The following is a 14,349-nucleotide window of genomic DNA, read 5'->3' on the forward strand; positions in this document are numbered from 1 at the left end:
TTGTGAAAGTATTAAAAGGAGAGGTTGTGATGTGAGTGTGTTTGTGTTTCAGGGGGAGAAGTATGACGGCAGGAAAGCAGACGCATGGAGCTGCGGAGTCATCCTGTTTGCACTTTTAGTGGTGAGTGACTAAACTGCAGCAAATAACCTGAACTCACTCCTTAAAGTGGAAGTGTCCCATCAAAAATACTGCTTTTCAAATGAATGAATACTGGACCACTTTATAGTTATGTCATCCGGTAGTTTAAATGTTGAGTTACTGAATAACTGGATTTTTTAAAGATTGTACTGTGGTCAGGCTAACATCAGTATGTCACACTATCAGAAATGTTTTTGTTTAGAATATAATTGTTCCTTTTATATTATTTTATCACCTTATACGAAGGTAATGGTGTAAATCTGATATCCTTGATTCAGGGTTCAAAGCTATACCTGAAAGTTGTTCTCGATTCTCAACAAAGTGGTGCTTTTTTCACTATCTCTGGTAAACTGTGGCATATAATCGCAGGACAGCAGACTGAAGTGTTAAAAGATGATAAGTTGAAAGTGATATTAAAGGTGGGGTAGGTAATTCACTTCAGAAACACTTTTTGTTATATTCCATGGAAGGCTCTTAACATCCCGATAGCAATGAATATATGAAATGCTTTGAAAATAAATACATTAAAAAATGTCATCTGTGGAAGCCGTAGTACTGTAAAAAGCACGACCTATCATTTTAGCCGGCCCGGCTAAAATAACTGGATGGCCTACCTGCCTGTCAGCCTTCCATCTGTGCACAAACTTATCTCGTGCCCTCATTGGTCATGTGCGCGTTCGTGTGTGTTGGAGGAGGGGCTCTGTAAGGAAGTCTGAAGGAAGGGGCAGATTTTTTCGGGCTGCGTACTTTCAAATTCTAGCGCACTCGAGCTGGTTTCTCCATTCTTACCTACCCTACCTTTAACTGATTGCAATAATGTAAACACACAAAGACGCACTAAACACAAAATATGACATTTAATAAAGCTGAAGTGCCCCCTTCGACATTTAAGACATGAAATGTGTGTAATATATACATAAATCCAACATTTATACAACGTCACTCAAGTCTAAGAGATGCTGTAATGTCTTAAAGGTCTTCTTGTTTTACACCGAGTGGGATTGAATTAAAGGATGCCGGAAAGACCTGCGTGTACATATAAAACATTTAAACCACATTATAAATAAAGGAGAACAAAGATGCCCCTGACCTTTTATATCCCATATTTCTAAGTGTTAAAAGACATGATACAATTAATGGAAGCTTAATTATATTAATGATTAACTGTATGCAACTTTACATATTTAGCAAAGCGCTATATATATATGAAACATAATCAGGACAGCAGGAAGTCTACACATCTTCCGTCACAGACTGAAAGTAGTAGTTCCCATTTGAAATATTCTCTGTATTGCAGACTCAGAGTCATTAGCCTCTTGTTGTGTATTTTCCCATTTAGAAAAACACACATCACAACTACAGCTTCCCACAGCAGCTCTTTAATGGGACAGTGACGAGTGAGAGGCAGCAGCTAGACGACATGTTTGTTTATGTGCATGTGTTATAGTTTCTACATTAAGAGGGAGCACTCAACACACTCATCACGTTCAGATAAATCTCTCCACTTTGTCAGTGTGTCGGTGGCCATCTGCTGCCAGCCTCTCAGTGAGGAGGAAACTGTCCTTCATCACGTCACTGAAACTGCCTCGTCATCGCTGACTCTGATCTCACCCGTAACCGGCATCCTTAAAAAAGTCCTTGTTATTTCTCAGTGACAGAAATGTACCTGACAACAGGAGTTAATGCCAGTGTTTTATATGTATTAAGACACAGAAAGGGGCAACCTGTGTCAAAGATATCAACAAGACTTAACCATTGAATTATTTAACTTTATCATCTAACAGAAAGAAAGACAAGTTTTGTTTTATAATTTTGGATTTGACTCTTTTAAACACTTGTTTTATTTATTTTATTTTTGATTAACCACAGAAAGCTGTAAGTAGCTAATAACTTGAAAGATAACGTGTTGGAAATGTTTTAAAAGGCATCAATAGTGACAGAAAGTAAGAAAGGAAGTTGCGACAATTTGATTGGAAGGGGCATTTTCTCTGGGTTAATTCTTTATATTTTTGACCTGCAAGTGTCCGAGATTTGCTCAGAGTGTAATGAAGATATTATGCCCTCAGTCCTCCCTTATTTAAGGGGAAATAATGTAAAAGTATTGCATTACTCTTGTTAACCTCTTTATTTCGAGGTATCAGATATAGAGTGGTTGTTTCGTTGAATATGTTAGCCTCATCTGCCTGACTTCTGGATCAATTATCCAACGGAGGTTTATTCACGTCAGAATCTTTGGATCTAAAATATTAGTGACTTAAAGCCAGTTTTTACTCGCTGAAGTTGTGCAGGAGTGAGGGTGAACATACTAGAAGTCACATCACTTATTTATTTTGTGCACCTCTGAATTGTTGTTATAGGCTTTTGTTATAGAATAGAGTTTTAGACTTACTCTATCTGCCACAAAAAGCCTGCTGATAGAAGCAACTTTAAATAAGAAGGTAAATAATTATGTATTTCTCGCTATATTGTGTGTTGATTGTAAAAGATCTGGTTTAAAAAAAGTACTTTGAGTAAATATTTTAAATCAAATTGTCAATATGTTCTCTCTCCTGTTGAATATATTTCCTCTCTTCCTTCTCCCCCTTGTAATACGAACTGTTACAATCGTGTGCAAAAAACCTGCAATGTGCAATACAGACACTTTTTTTTACTATGCCACGTTTCCTATGCCACTGTAAATGTCACTGCTGCGGGACTAGTAAAGTGATTCTGATTCCTCTTCCTCCTCCTCCTCCTCCTCCTCCTCCTGCAGGGCGCTCTGCCCTTCGACGATGATAACCTGAGGAACCTCCTGGAGAAAGTGAAGCTGGGAGTTTTCCACATGCCTCACTTCATCCCTCCGGACTGTCAGAACCTCCTCAAGGGGATGATCGAGGTGGACGCCGGCAAGAGGCTCACGGTGAGACCCTCAATCTCAATCTTTATTTATTTATATAGAACATTTAAAACAACCTCAGTTGACCAAAGTGCTGTACAGGGAATACATACAATATAGAATAACACAATGGGAGTAAAATAATCAGACAATCATTAAAAACATGATAAGAAGCACAATAACTAGAAACATATAAAAACACATACAAATGTAAAAATGTTTTGTTCAACTATTAAAAGCCAGAGCAAAGAATTTGAGGTTTATTCTGTGACTCCTTCTGTAACTCCTTTTGTAACTCCTTCTGTAACTCCTTCTGTAACTCCTTCTCTAACTCCTTCTGTAACTCCTTCTCTAAACTCCTGCGCCTCCTTTCCTATCTCCACTGTCTGGGCTAATCTTAGCAGCATGACTAACATCTGCATCATCTTTTTATCTCAGGCCCAGGTTTTATTTTTGTCTCAGAATAGAAACTTCACAAAAGGCTGTTTTTAAACAGTGTGCTCTCACTGGTGTTCTGTCTGTGGAGCTGCAGTGTCTGTACATCTTATAAACATGTGATTCATGGATATTCATTAATGCAAAGCTCAATAACAGCGGTTATTTTTACTTGCATTTTATCTTTTATTGTGTTCCTTATCAATAAAAAGTGTCATTAATGTTTGTTTCCTCTCCTTTGTGTTACAGTTAGAGCAGATCCAGAAGCATACGTGGTACCTGTAAGTAAATCATGATGTTATTATTATCTGTCTGTGTTGATTGTCTGATCTGGAAGTTGTTAAAATATCACTCGACACCGGGTTGAGAATCAATAGTCAAGTACTAATTTATTCTTGCAAGAAGGAGCAGAGTTAAGTCACATACAAAGGATATGGTTCAACTCACACACATGAGGTATGCTGCTCAAGGGAGCAGGAAGTAACATCAAGCTTATATAGTCTAAAGTCAGGAGGTACCAAACAGTGTCGTAAATCGGTTTGGCGTCATCAGGTGTCGGGAAGGCGTCGGGACATCTCTGGAAAGGCAGTGTTGCTCTTTGCCCCTCAAAGAGGAGAGGAGACAAAGTGTGTGTGCTCTCGTTGGTATCAACAACATGAATTAAGCCCTGCCTTCTCCTATCTACGAAGAGGCAGCTGCGAGGTCACACAGTGCAAAGTCACACACAGTATCATGCCCATCAGAAAACCCACAATAAAGAAGACACCTTGTATTTTCTCCAACAGAAGTCAATGGTTTTCTGAATGTGTTTTGGGTTGTTGAAATAAGATAAGATAAGAGATTTTAACATTTGGTTCTACAACATAAAATACATCAGTAAATACCCCAATGGTGAATTTAGAAAGGGCTGTTGCTAACAAGTGTCTAAATGAGACGACTAAACGTCATCACAACCAACATTAGCCTCCTTTAGCTTAGCGGTGGTGACGTGAAGTCATGTGACCGTGCTGTAGTTCCTTTATAGCCCAACATTAGCCACCTTTAGCTTAGCGGTGGTGACGTGAAGTCATGTGACCGTGCTGTAGTTCCTTTATAGCCCAACATTAGCCGCCTTTAGCTTAGCGGTGGTGACGTGAAGTCATGTGACCGTGCTGTAGTTCCTTTATAGCCCAACATTAGCCACCTTTAGCTTAGCGGTGGTGACGTGAAGTCATGTGACCATGCTGTAGTTCCTTTATAGCCCAACATTAGCCACCTTTAGCTTAGCGGTGGTGACGTGAAGTCATGTGACCGTGCTGTAGTTCCTTTATAGCCCAACATTAGCCGCCTTTAGCTTAGAGGTGGTGACGTGAAGTCATGTGACCGTGCTGTAGTTCCTTTATAGCCCAACATTATCCGCCTTTAGCTTAGCGGTGGTGACGTGAAGTCATGTGACCGTGCTGTAGTTCCTTTATAGCCCAACATTAGCATTTTGCTTCAGAAATCATAAAGTGGTGTTAATATGTGGAGATTATCCTGCTGAACTAAACTTGTGACTATCATAAACGTTTGTTTGACGCAGAGATTCTTTTCTGTTATAATCCAAAATCTATATATTACATCCACTCAGATGTAGTTTTCTTTGTTCCTGCTGCAGAGCGGGGAAGAACGAGCCCGAGCCGGAGCAGCCCGTCCCGAGGAAGGTGGCCATCCGGTCGCTGGCCGCGGCCGAGGAGATCGACCCGGACGTCTTGGAGAGCATGCACTCGCTCGGCTGCTTCAGAGACAAGGAGAAGCTCCTCAAAGACATGCTGTCGGAGGAGTGAGTGAAGAGCACAGATTTCACTTATATTCGCATATTCTTTACATTTTTGTTTCGTGAAATTTTTCACATATTTTATATCTTTGTAGATTTTGAACCTATTTTTTGAAAACTTTCAGAATTTGAAGTTCTATTTTGCTGCAGTTACGTTTATTTTATTATTTATTTATTGACTTTTTTTTACTTTTCAAACAATACTTTAAACATATCACATCCAAGCGTCTTCCACTTAATGTGGACATTTTGCAACTTTTCTGCGAAACTATCGAAACATTTACAAATATTTTTTACACATTTTTTGGGGAAAAGTAGTTCCCTGCTGTCTGTTTAAAATGTTCCTTATTTTCTTGCATTTTCTTATATTATTCTAAAATTGAAATATGTTTTGCATATTATTAGGACATTGTTCTCATCGGGAGAGGAGCAGACAAATGAATTTTGTCAGTTTGACAGTTTGATGACAGTTTGTCTTCCTGTCCCGTTCTTAACTAACGGACCCTCACTCTCCTCTCTGCAGAGAAAACCAGGAGAAGATGATCTACTTCCTGCTGCTGGACCGAAAGGAGAGGTATCCGAGTCAGGAGGACCAGAACCTGCCGGCACGCACCGAGATCGGTAGGTCTATCTGGAGGAAATACACAACATAACATTTATCTGCTGACATTCAGAAGTTTGTAGCTGTCACTTTTCTTCAATGTTTCACTTAATTCTTTGGAAAGTCACTAAACATTTTTATTTTTTTTATTTTCAACAAAGGTTTTCGAAACTGTTCCAAACTTTTTTTGGACAATTTTCACTTACATTTGGACACTTTTCAACAAAAAAAATCTGAATACTTTTGGGGAAAAAAGCTAAAACCTGTCTGACCCTTTTTGAAATCTTTTGTTTTGTACTTGCTATAAGTATTTTTTTTCATATTTTCCAAACTTTAATTCACATATTTTTTTTCAATGTTTTTAATACAATTTCATTCAATTTTCTGACATTTTCCCACCTTCTTTGGACATTTTCTATATATTTTCTGAGTATTTGTCAGACATTATTTTCACATATTTAGTTCCAACATTTCAAAAAGAAATTCCAAAATACTTCAACGTTTCTCACTTACTTTTTAGAAATGTTTTACATAATTCTGAAGACACTTTGACATACTTTTATGGGCATGTTTCCGATATTTTCAGAAATGTTTTCCTATATAGTGAAAAGCTACAGTTTCCTGACTACTCTCTCTCCTATTTGTCGTCCCTCTGTTGACCTTCGACCTGCCGTTGCTCAGCAGACCCTCCGAGGAAGCGCGTGGATTCCCCGATGCTGAGCCGGCACGGTAAACGGAGGCCGGAGAGGAAGTCCATGGAGGTGCTGTGCGTCATGGAGGGGGGGTCCCCGGTCCCCGTACGAAGAGCCATCGACATGGCAACCCACGGCCAGAGGTGAGACATGCACACATTAAAGATGGCTGTCGGGTTAAATAATGTATTTAACCTCAGTTCGGTGAAGAGAGGTAATAACCCGTTGTTTTTTAAATTAAAAGTCCACTTCCCCGACTGTTGTCCTCAGTCGTAAATCCTTCCCTCCTTCACCGAACTGCAGTTAAAACATGACGCATCGTTCTGGCTCTGTCCCTGCTGATGTAAAGTTTGAGACCTGACATTAACTCCTGTTCAGAGGGCTGTTAGATCTGCAAAAATCCTTAAAAAAATGGGTTAAAATGCATGAACAAGACTCAGGTTTGTGCGTGGTGTATGTCTAAGTGTGCATGGAGCATGCAGTCAAAGAGGAGAAGAAGCATCCCTGTTTAATGATAATAATAATAATAATAATAATAATAAAGAGATATTTTCATACACAGGATGCAGCTCAAAGTGCTTCGATAGGTCGATTTAGGCCTGAAACGCCTCCTTTGGACTCCTTTGTTTACTTCTGGAACATCATGACATCACTAACACTCATGCTTCTATTGGCTAGCACTCCTAGCTGTTGACCAATCACAACAGGCAGTATGAGAAAAATAAAGAGCTTTTTGAACATTAAAGTATGGAGAAATGTCCCAGTAGAGTCTTACTACTAAAAGGAATCTGAACATTTGCTTAAATAGGGACTCTTTAAAAGATACAGGGAGCCAATGCACTGAAGCTAAAACCGGAGTAAAGTGCTCGGTATTTCTTGTTAAAATCCTGGCAGCGTAGTCCTAAAGAACCCGTGGTTTCTCAATTTACTTTTTGTAAGACGACTTAGAATAAGTGCATTCAACCATGAAGAAACAAACTCAAAAGCAAGAATCCTGCAGGTACATTTCCTGTCTATAAGCCCAACCAGATTAAGTGCTACTGCATTAGCTCCATTTAAAGCCAAATCCTTTGTAAATGCTACGTACAGAAGAGAGTTCTTTATTTTTGTTAGTAAAAGATGCCGTCAAAACAGGTGAGTTTTCGGTCTACAAGGGAAGACCTTTATAAAGACGCATGAACAAGCTTTTCAGCATCTTGTTCATTCACGTGAAAAAAATGCCTTTAAAATGTACAGCATACGATAAGGCATGTGTCTTTTGTTTAAACTGCCTATCAGGACATAGGTTTTGCATTTTGAGCCTTTTTAGCCACTGTGTGAGGGTCTCTCCTCACATTCGACAATAGTTAAATAAATGAAAGGACTCATGCATGACCCATGAACGTGTTCCTTCTCCTGGTTTCTGGACCTGTGCATGAGTTACTGTGTTTCCTTTTATTTTTTTGTGTTTTTATTTTTATTTTCTAGTGTTTGTTTTTGATGCATGATCAACATTAGCCTCCCCTTACGTGACAACCTTTCTGTTTGTCTCTCGGTTTTTTCTGTCTGCCCCCTTTTTAGCAAATCTGTGTTCAGTAAAAGCTTGGATATCACAAACGCTAACTGCAGCAAGGAGGAAAGGTATTGGTCGGCTCCGCTCCGTTTCTGTTTGTCCCGTCAGATCCATTTTTCTTCTATTCCTTTTTTACCATCCACTCGTTTTGTTTTGTTAATATTCAGTGGTTCCTCTCCATTTCTTTGTCTTCCACTTTTAAATGTCGCATGTTTGAGCTAAAACCGTTTATTTATGTGACAAATAACCTGTTTGTTTCGTTTATTGTAGAAGTCTTTTGAATGTTTGACTTTCTGACACAAAAATGATATAAAATGAGTGTATTAAGTCTTTACACTGCAAAAAAGACTTAAAATCTCCATAAAAACATGCTGGTTATTTTAATCCATCTCCAACACAGTCCAAAGACAAATTATTCAAGAGTAAGTATCAGTGTCTTGAAATCAGACAAAAAACGTTCAGCAAGTTACCAAAAAAAGACCTCTTAACTGTGGAAGGTTCCTGTGGTGAAATGACTGTGCTGCACCCGTTTTCACTTGTTTTGAAAGAATCTGATTATTTTAGCTTTTTCACATTTAGCTTGGATACTCCAGTGCTGATTTTTGACTCATGCTGCACATTTAAGTCTGCAAAGTGGCCTGAAACACTTCCAAGAATCGTGCCCCCTTTTCATTAACAGAGTAAACACTGATACCCAAACCCTTATTTACTGCATTGGGTCACAGTCTGATAAGGAGCACGATATCTTCCTCTGATAAATCAGAAAATCTAGCCCACTCTTTCCTCTTCGACGTTCCTCCCTAAACCCTCGGGGGAAAAGAGAATTTTTAGGTCAACTTTTCTGTTTCCTTCCCCCCATCTTCACTCCTCTCAGTGTGTGTGTGTGTGTGTGTGTGTGTGTAGGGGGGGTGTTTGTTTGTTTGTGTGTGTGTGTGTGTTTATATTTGTTTGTTTTTACAGTGAAGCTCGGAAAGCCTCCCTGTGTGTCTGACCTTGTGTCGGGGAATCTCAGTTTGCCGATGGACTTTCTGAGATTAGCATAAATTAATTGGCAGGTTAAAATGCAGATGGAGCAAACACACAAGATGAAAAATACATGATGCTTTTAACTCACACTCAATATTCCTTTATGTAATTGAGAAGACCCTTAAGATGAAGCACACACACCACTGGTAATGATTAATATTCATATTTCAGAGACTAACTCAAGCTTCACATTATTAAGCTGCTTGTTAATACTGTAGATGCTCCTTTCTGAAGGGACTCCTCTTCTTCATTAATGCAGCGTCGTTATGTGCTTTCTCAATCATACTTCACATTAAATCTGTGACTCTGATCGCAGATAGAGAATCACTGAAGAGGCTCTGATTAACACGCTTCTTATTTATTGATATAACTATGCACACATTTGTATATTTAACTTGTATTGAATGTGCGATGGACAATGAACAAACATTGCAATCAATTAATTAAAAATGTAAAAATGCATCAGAACAGCAAAACACTACATGATACAAGGATGAATAAAACACAAGGAATATATTTATCTGGTATTTAAAAGGATATGTTTTAAACTCAAAGAATTTAACATTTGAGTCGTGAGTAAGTGGCATTTTGAACATAGCACTTTAAAATCTGAAAATAACTGGAGGAAGAATGAACTTCAAAAAACAAACAACGCTTAAGGATACATTATGTCGACAGGGACTGTATTTACTTGGGTTATTAACCACAGACATGATCGTTTACTTTCTTCTTAGAGTAAAAACAATTACACTTTTACCACATAACGAGTATTTTTATTAACGAGAGAAACAAAGCAATAACAAGAATTATACTAGAAGGAAAAACATGACCGCCATTACCATTGAGCACTTTCGTGTGATGAATGAAAAATGTCTTGTATGTAAACGTTGTCGTGAGAAAGCGAATTTAATGCCAGTGATGTTGTGTGTGTGTGTGTGTGTGTGTGTGTGTGTGTGTGTGTGTGTGTGTGTGTGTGTGTGTGTGTGTGTGTGTGTGTGTGTGTGTGTGTGTGTGTGTGTGTGTGTGTGTGTGTGTGTGTGTGTGTGTGTGTGTGTGTGTGTGTGTGTGTGTGTGTGTGTGTGTGTGTGTGTGTGTGTGTGTGTGTGTGTCTTCAAGCATATTTAATTATGATTTACTGATTTTCATTTTTCTCTTCCAACAAAGCCAAATTGTCTATGGGCAATTAAATCCCAACGTCGTCAAAGACATTGGCATGGTTTTTGGTTAAGATTGCGTGCGTGCGTGCGTGCGTGCGTGCGTGCAGGAGCAGATATGAAAAGTTAATGATACGTAAATGGAAAATGGAAAAGCTCATGAAGAGAAGAAAGCAGAAATGGCGCTATAGAATGTTGCAGTGTGTGTGTGTTTGTGTGTTTAAATGCTGACATGTCTGTACTTTTTATTGAATTAAACCAATGATGCTGTTCTTGTTTAAGTAACTTACATACAAATGAATGGGGATTCTGACCCATTTTCATCATAAGAGAAAGAAAAGTCCCCACATTTTATTTTGGTTTTCAATTGTAGCCGTTTAAGTTTGTACAACATTAAAATGTCATTAAAATCTTTGCTTTAAAAAAAACTACATTAAAGGTGGGGTAGGTAATTCACTTCAGAAACACTTTTTGTTATATTCCATGGAATGCTCTTAACATCCCGATAGCAATGAATACATTAAATGCTTTGTCAATAAATATATACAAATATTTCATCTGTGGAAGCCGTAATACTGTAAAAAGCACGACCAATCATTTTAGCCGGCCCAGCTAAAATAACTGGATGGCCTACCTGCCTACCTGCCTTCCATCTCGTGCACAAACTTATCTCGTGCCCTCATTGGTCATGTGCGTGTTCGTGTGTGTTGGAGGAGGGGCTCTGTAAGGAAGTCTGAAGGAAGGGGCAGATTTTTTCCGGTTGTGTACTTTCAAATTCTAGTTTACTCGAGCTGGTTTCTCCAAAATGACCTACACTTCCTTTAATAAACCCTTTAGTTCAATATAAAGTGCTGCACATTTGATGTTTAGATGCAAATGTTTTCAGTTTCAAATTTCAAAATAAAGGCTTAGTTCAATTAGATAGATAGATAGATAGATAGATCGTACTTTATTGATCCCAAATTGGGAAATTGTTTTTGTTACAGCAGCATAAAAGGCATTTTACAATAAAACAAAATATACAAGAATAGAAATAAAATAAAATAAAATATAAAATAAAATATAAAATATACATGTCAAAATACAAAATATACATACAGATATTATATATATATATATATATATATATACAAATATACAAATATATATATATTCAAAATATATGGAATTATGGAGTATTAAATATGAAACAGATTATGTGTGAGTAAAATGTACAAGGTGGTTTTATTTCTAGAGAAACTATGGAGCAGAGAGTTCTCTTCCAGCCAGAGGTGATTTGTTGTACAGAGTTATTGCAGTGGGCAGGAATGTTTTCCAGTATCTGTCCTTGAGACAGGGGAGCTGCAGCAGTCTGTAGGAGAAGGAGCTCCGCTGACTGTCCAGCTGCAGGTGGAGAGGATGGGTGGGGTTATCCATGATGGACAACAGCCTGTTCAGTGTCCTCCTCTCCACCACAGCTTCAAAGGGTTCCAGCTTGATGCCGATGACTGACCCAGCTTTCCTGATCAGTTTATTGATCCTGCTGGTGTCACCGGCTCTGATGCTGCCCCCCCAGCAGACCGCAGCAAAGAAGAGTGCACTAGCCACAACAGACTGATAGAAGATCTCCAGCATCTTGCTGCATACGTTGAAGGATCTCAGCTTCCTCAGAAAATAGAGTCTGCTCATCCCCTTCTTGTACACAGCGTCAGTGTTGATCCTCCAGTTCAGCCCATTGTCTAAGTGCACTCCCAGGTACTTGTAGACCTCCACAACTGCCACATCCTCTCCCAGAATGCACAGGGGCAGAGGAGGAGATGTCCTCTTCCTCCTGAAATCAATGACCATCTCTCTGGTCTTGGCCACATTCAAAAGCAGATGATTTCTTCCAGTCCACTCAACAAAATCACCCACCAGCGCTCTGTACTCCTCCTCCCGTCCATCCCTTATACACCCTACCACTGCAGAGTCATCCGAAAACTTCTGCAGGTGGCATGACTCTGAGTTGTATAGAAAGTCAGAGGTGTATAAGGTGAACAGGAAAGGAGACAGCACAGTCCCCTGTGGGGCTCCAATACTACCAACCACCACATCAGACAGCACACTGCCCAGCCGGACGTACTGTGGTCTGTCCGTGAGGTAGTTGGTAATCCAGGAGATGGTGGACGAGTTTACCCTCATAGCCTGCAGCTTGTCACTCAGTAGCCGAGGCTGGATCGTGTTGAATGCACTGGAGAAATCAAAAAAGGTGATTCTCACAGTGCAACCCGATCCATTCAGGTATGAGTGAGCACGCTGCAGCAGGTAAATAATGGCATCGTCCACCCCCAGGTGAGGCTGGTAGGCAAATTGCAGAGGGTCAAGGAATGATCTCACCTGCGGTCTGAGATGGGCCAAGACCAGTCTCTCAAGCACCTTCATCACATGAGATGTGAGTGCTACAGGGCGATAGTCATTGAGCCCAGAAGGAGTTGTCTTTTTAGGGACCGGAACAACGCATGATGTCTTCCACAGCACCGGGATGGTCTCCAAGTGCAGGCTCAGGTTGAATAGATACTGGAGAACAGGAGCCAGCTGGCGTGCACAGGTCCTCATTATGTGTTATTGTACATGTAATCCCATAATATTATCTATCCACACTAAAGCAAAAACATAACAGGTAATCGTGTGCTTAAATTGAGATAAAGTAAGAGTAACTTAAGAGAAAGAGGTTTATTATTCTGCAGAAAGTAATAAAATACTTTGTGAGCGCTGCAGAGAAAATAAATACTAATGTTTTCTCTTCATCTGTCCCTGTCCAAGTCTTTTTCTCTGCTTTAAATCAAATCACCTTCAACCTCAACAAACCACAAAGAGGTTGTGTGTACATGTAGTGTGTGTGAAGTAGTGTGTATTTAGATATTGATCTGTGTTTGTGTGTGTGTAGATCGCGGTCGATCAGCGGAGCTTCCTCCGGTCTGTCCACCAGTCCTCTCAGCAGTCCCAGGGTAAGTTTCTCTCTGTCCCACAATGCACCTCACTGGCTGGCTCTGCTGGACACACACACACACACACACATACACACACACACACACACACAGCTACATATTTGCTTTTAAAAAACAAACATGTCCTCACAAAATGAGATGTTCTTCAATTATGTGTCCTCACAAATGGAGAAATACAAGCGTACTCAAACACACTATTATTATTTTTACAGCACTGAGGATAGTTTTGACAAACACACACACACACACACACAGCTAAATGTTTTCTTTAAAATACAAAGACATGTCCTCACAACATGGGAATGTTCTTCAATTATTGGTCCTCACAAGTATAGCAATACAAGCACACTCACACACTATTATTTTTCTCACAGCACTGAGGATAGTTTTGACAAACACACAGACATACACACACACACACACACTTTTCCTATGCATTTAATGACATGGAAGTTTCGGACCTGCTGTTTGTTTGTTTTGTTGCTGGTTCACCATGTTTATCGGGCCTCCGTTCCTGTGTGGATCTGGTGGTTCACTTTTTGCTGACTCATGTTTATCAGCCCTCTGTTCCCGTGTGGATCTGGTGGGTCACTTTGTGCTGACTCATGTTTCTTGGCCTCTGTGGAGCTGGTGGTTCACTTTGTGCTGACTCATGTTTATCAGCTCTGCTCATTCATCCCACAGCATCATGAGTCAGCACTTTGCATGCTGCTGGCCGCGGCCCCCTGGTGGAGGGTGAAGCTAAAGCTGTTAGCTTTCGAGCTAACTCACGTGCTGGTAATCAGGGATGCACCGTATCAGACCATAGTCATTTATAAGATTTGTCTAAAAGAAAAAACTGAAATGAAAGGAGAAAAAAACATAGAGGTAGTTTTAGTTGTGTCTGTTAATACCAGAAAAAGGTTTCTCAAATGTCAGGACAATAATTTGAGGTTGTAGGAGTTATTTTTAAAAACTTTTTTTATATTTTGAAATTACGCTTTATTACTCTTTGATTACAATAAAGTAAAAATAAACGTGACATTAACTTTTTAACTACAAAAAAATATGGTTTTACAATAAAAATTATAATTTAACTATACATTTTTTTATTATTTTACAATTAAATTGTGGT

At 39.3% G+C, this 14,349-nt stretch overlaps 1 protein-coding gene across 1 annotated transcript in view; it reads left to right on the plus strand.

The window, feature by feature from the left end:
• LOC117496982 (serine/threonine-protein kinase BRSK2-like) overlaps nucleotides 1–14,349 on the plus strand; it is a 103,426-nt gene that overhangs the window by 73,406 nt on the left and 15,671 nt on the right. The window contains 8 exon segments of the mRNA XM_034148864.1: nucleotides 53–121; nucleotides 2,892–3,038; nucleotides 3,699–3,730; nucleotides 5,086–5,250; nucleotides 5,768–5,865; nucleotides 6,527–6,680; nucleotides 8,098–8,157; nucleotides 13,175–13,235. Of these exon segments, the coding sequence (XP_034004755.1) occupies nucleotides 53–121; nucleotides 2,892–3,038; nucleotides 3,699–3,730; nucleotides 5,086–5,250; nucleotides 5,768–5,865; nucleotides 6,527–6,680; nucleotides 8,098–8,157; nucleotides 13,175–13,235 (786 nt within the window).

Source organism: Trematomus bernacchii, unplaced genomic scaffold, assembly GCF_902827165.1.
Source record: "Trematomus bernacchii unplaced genomic scaffold, fTreBer1.1, whole genome shotgun sequence".
In the NCBI taxonomy this organism is placed as follows: domain Eukaryota; kingdom Metazoa; phylum Chordata; class Actinopteri; order Perciformes; family Nototheniidae; genus Trematomus; species Trematomus bernacchii.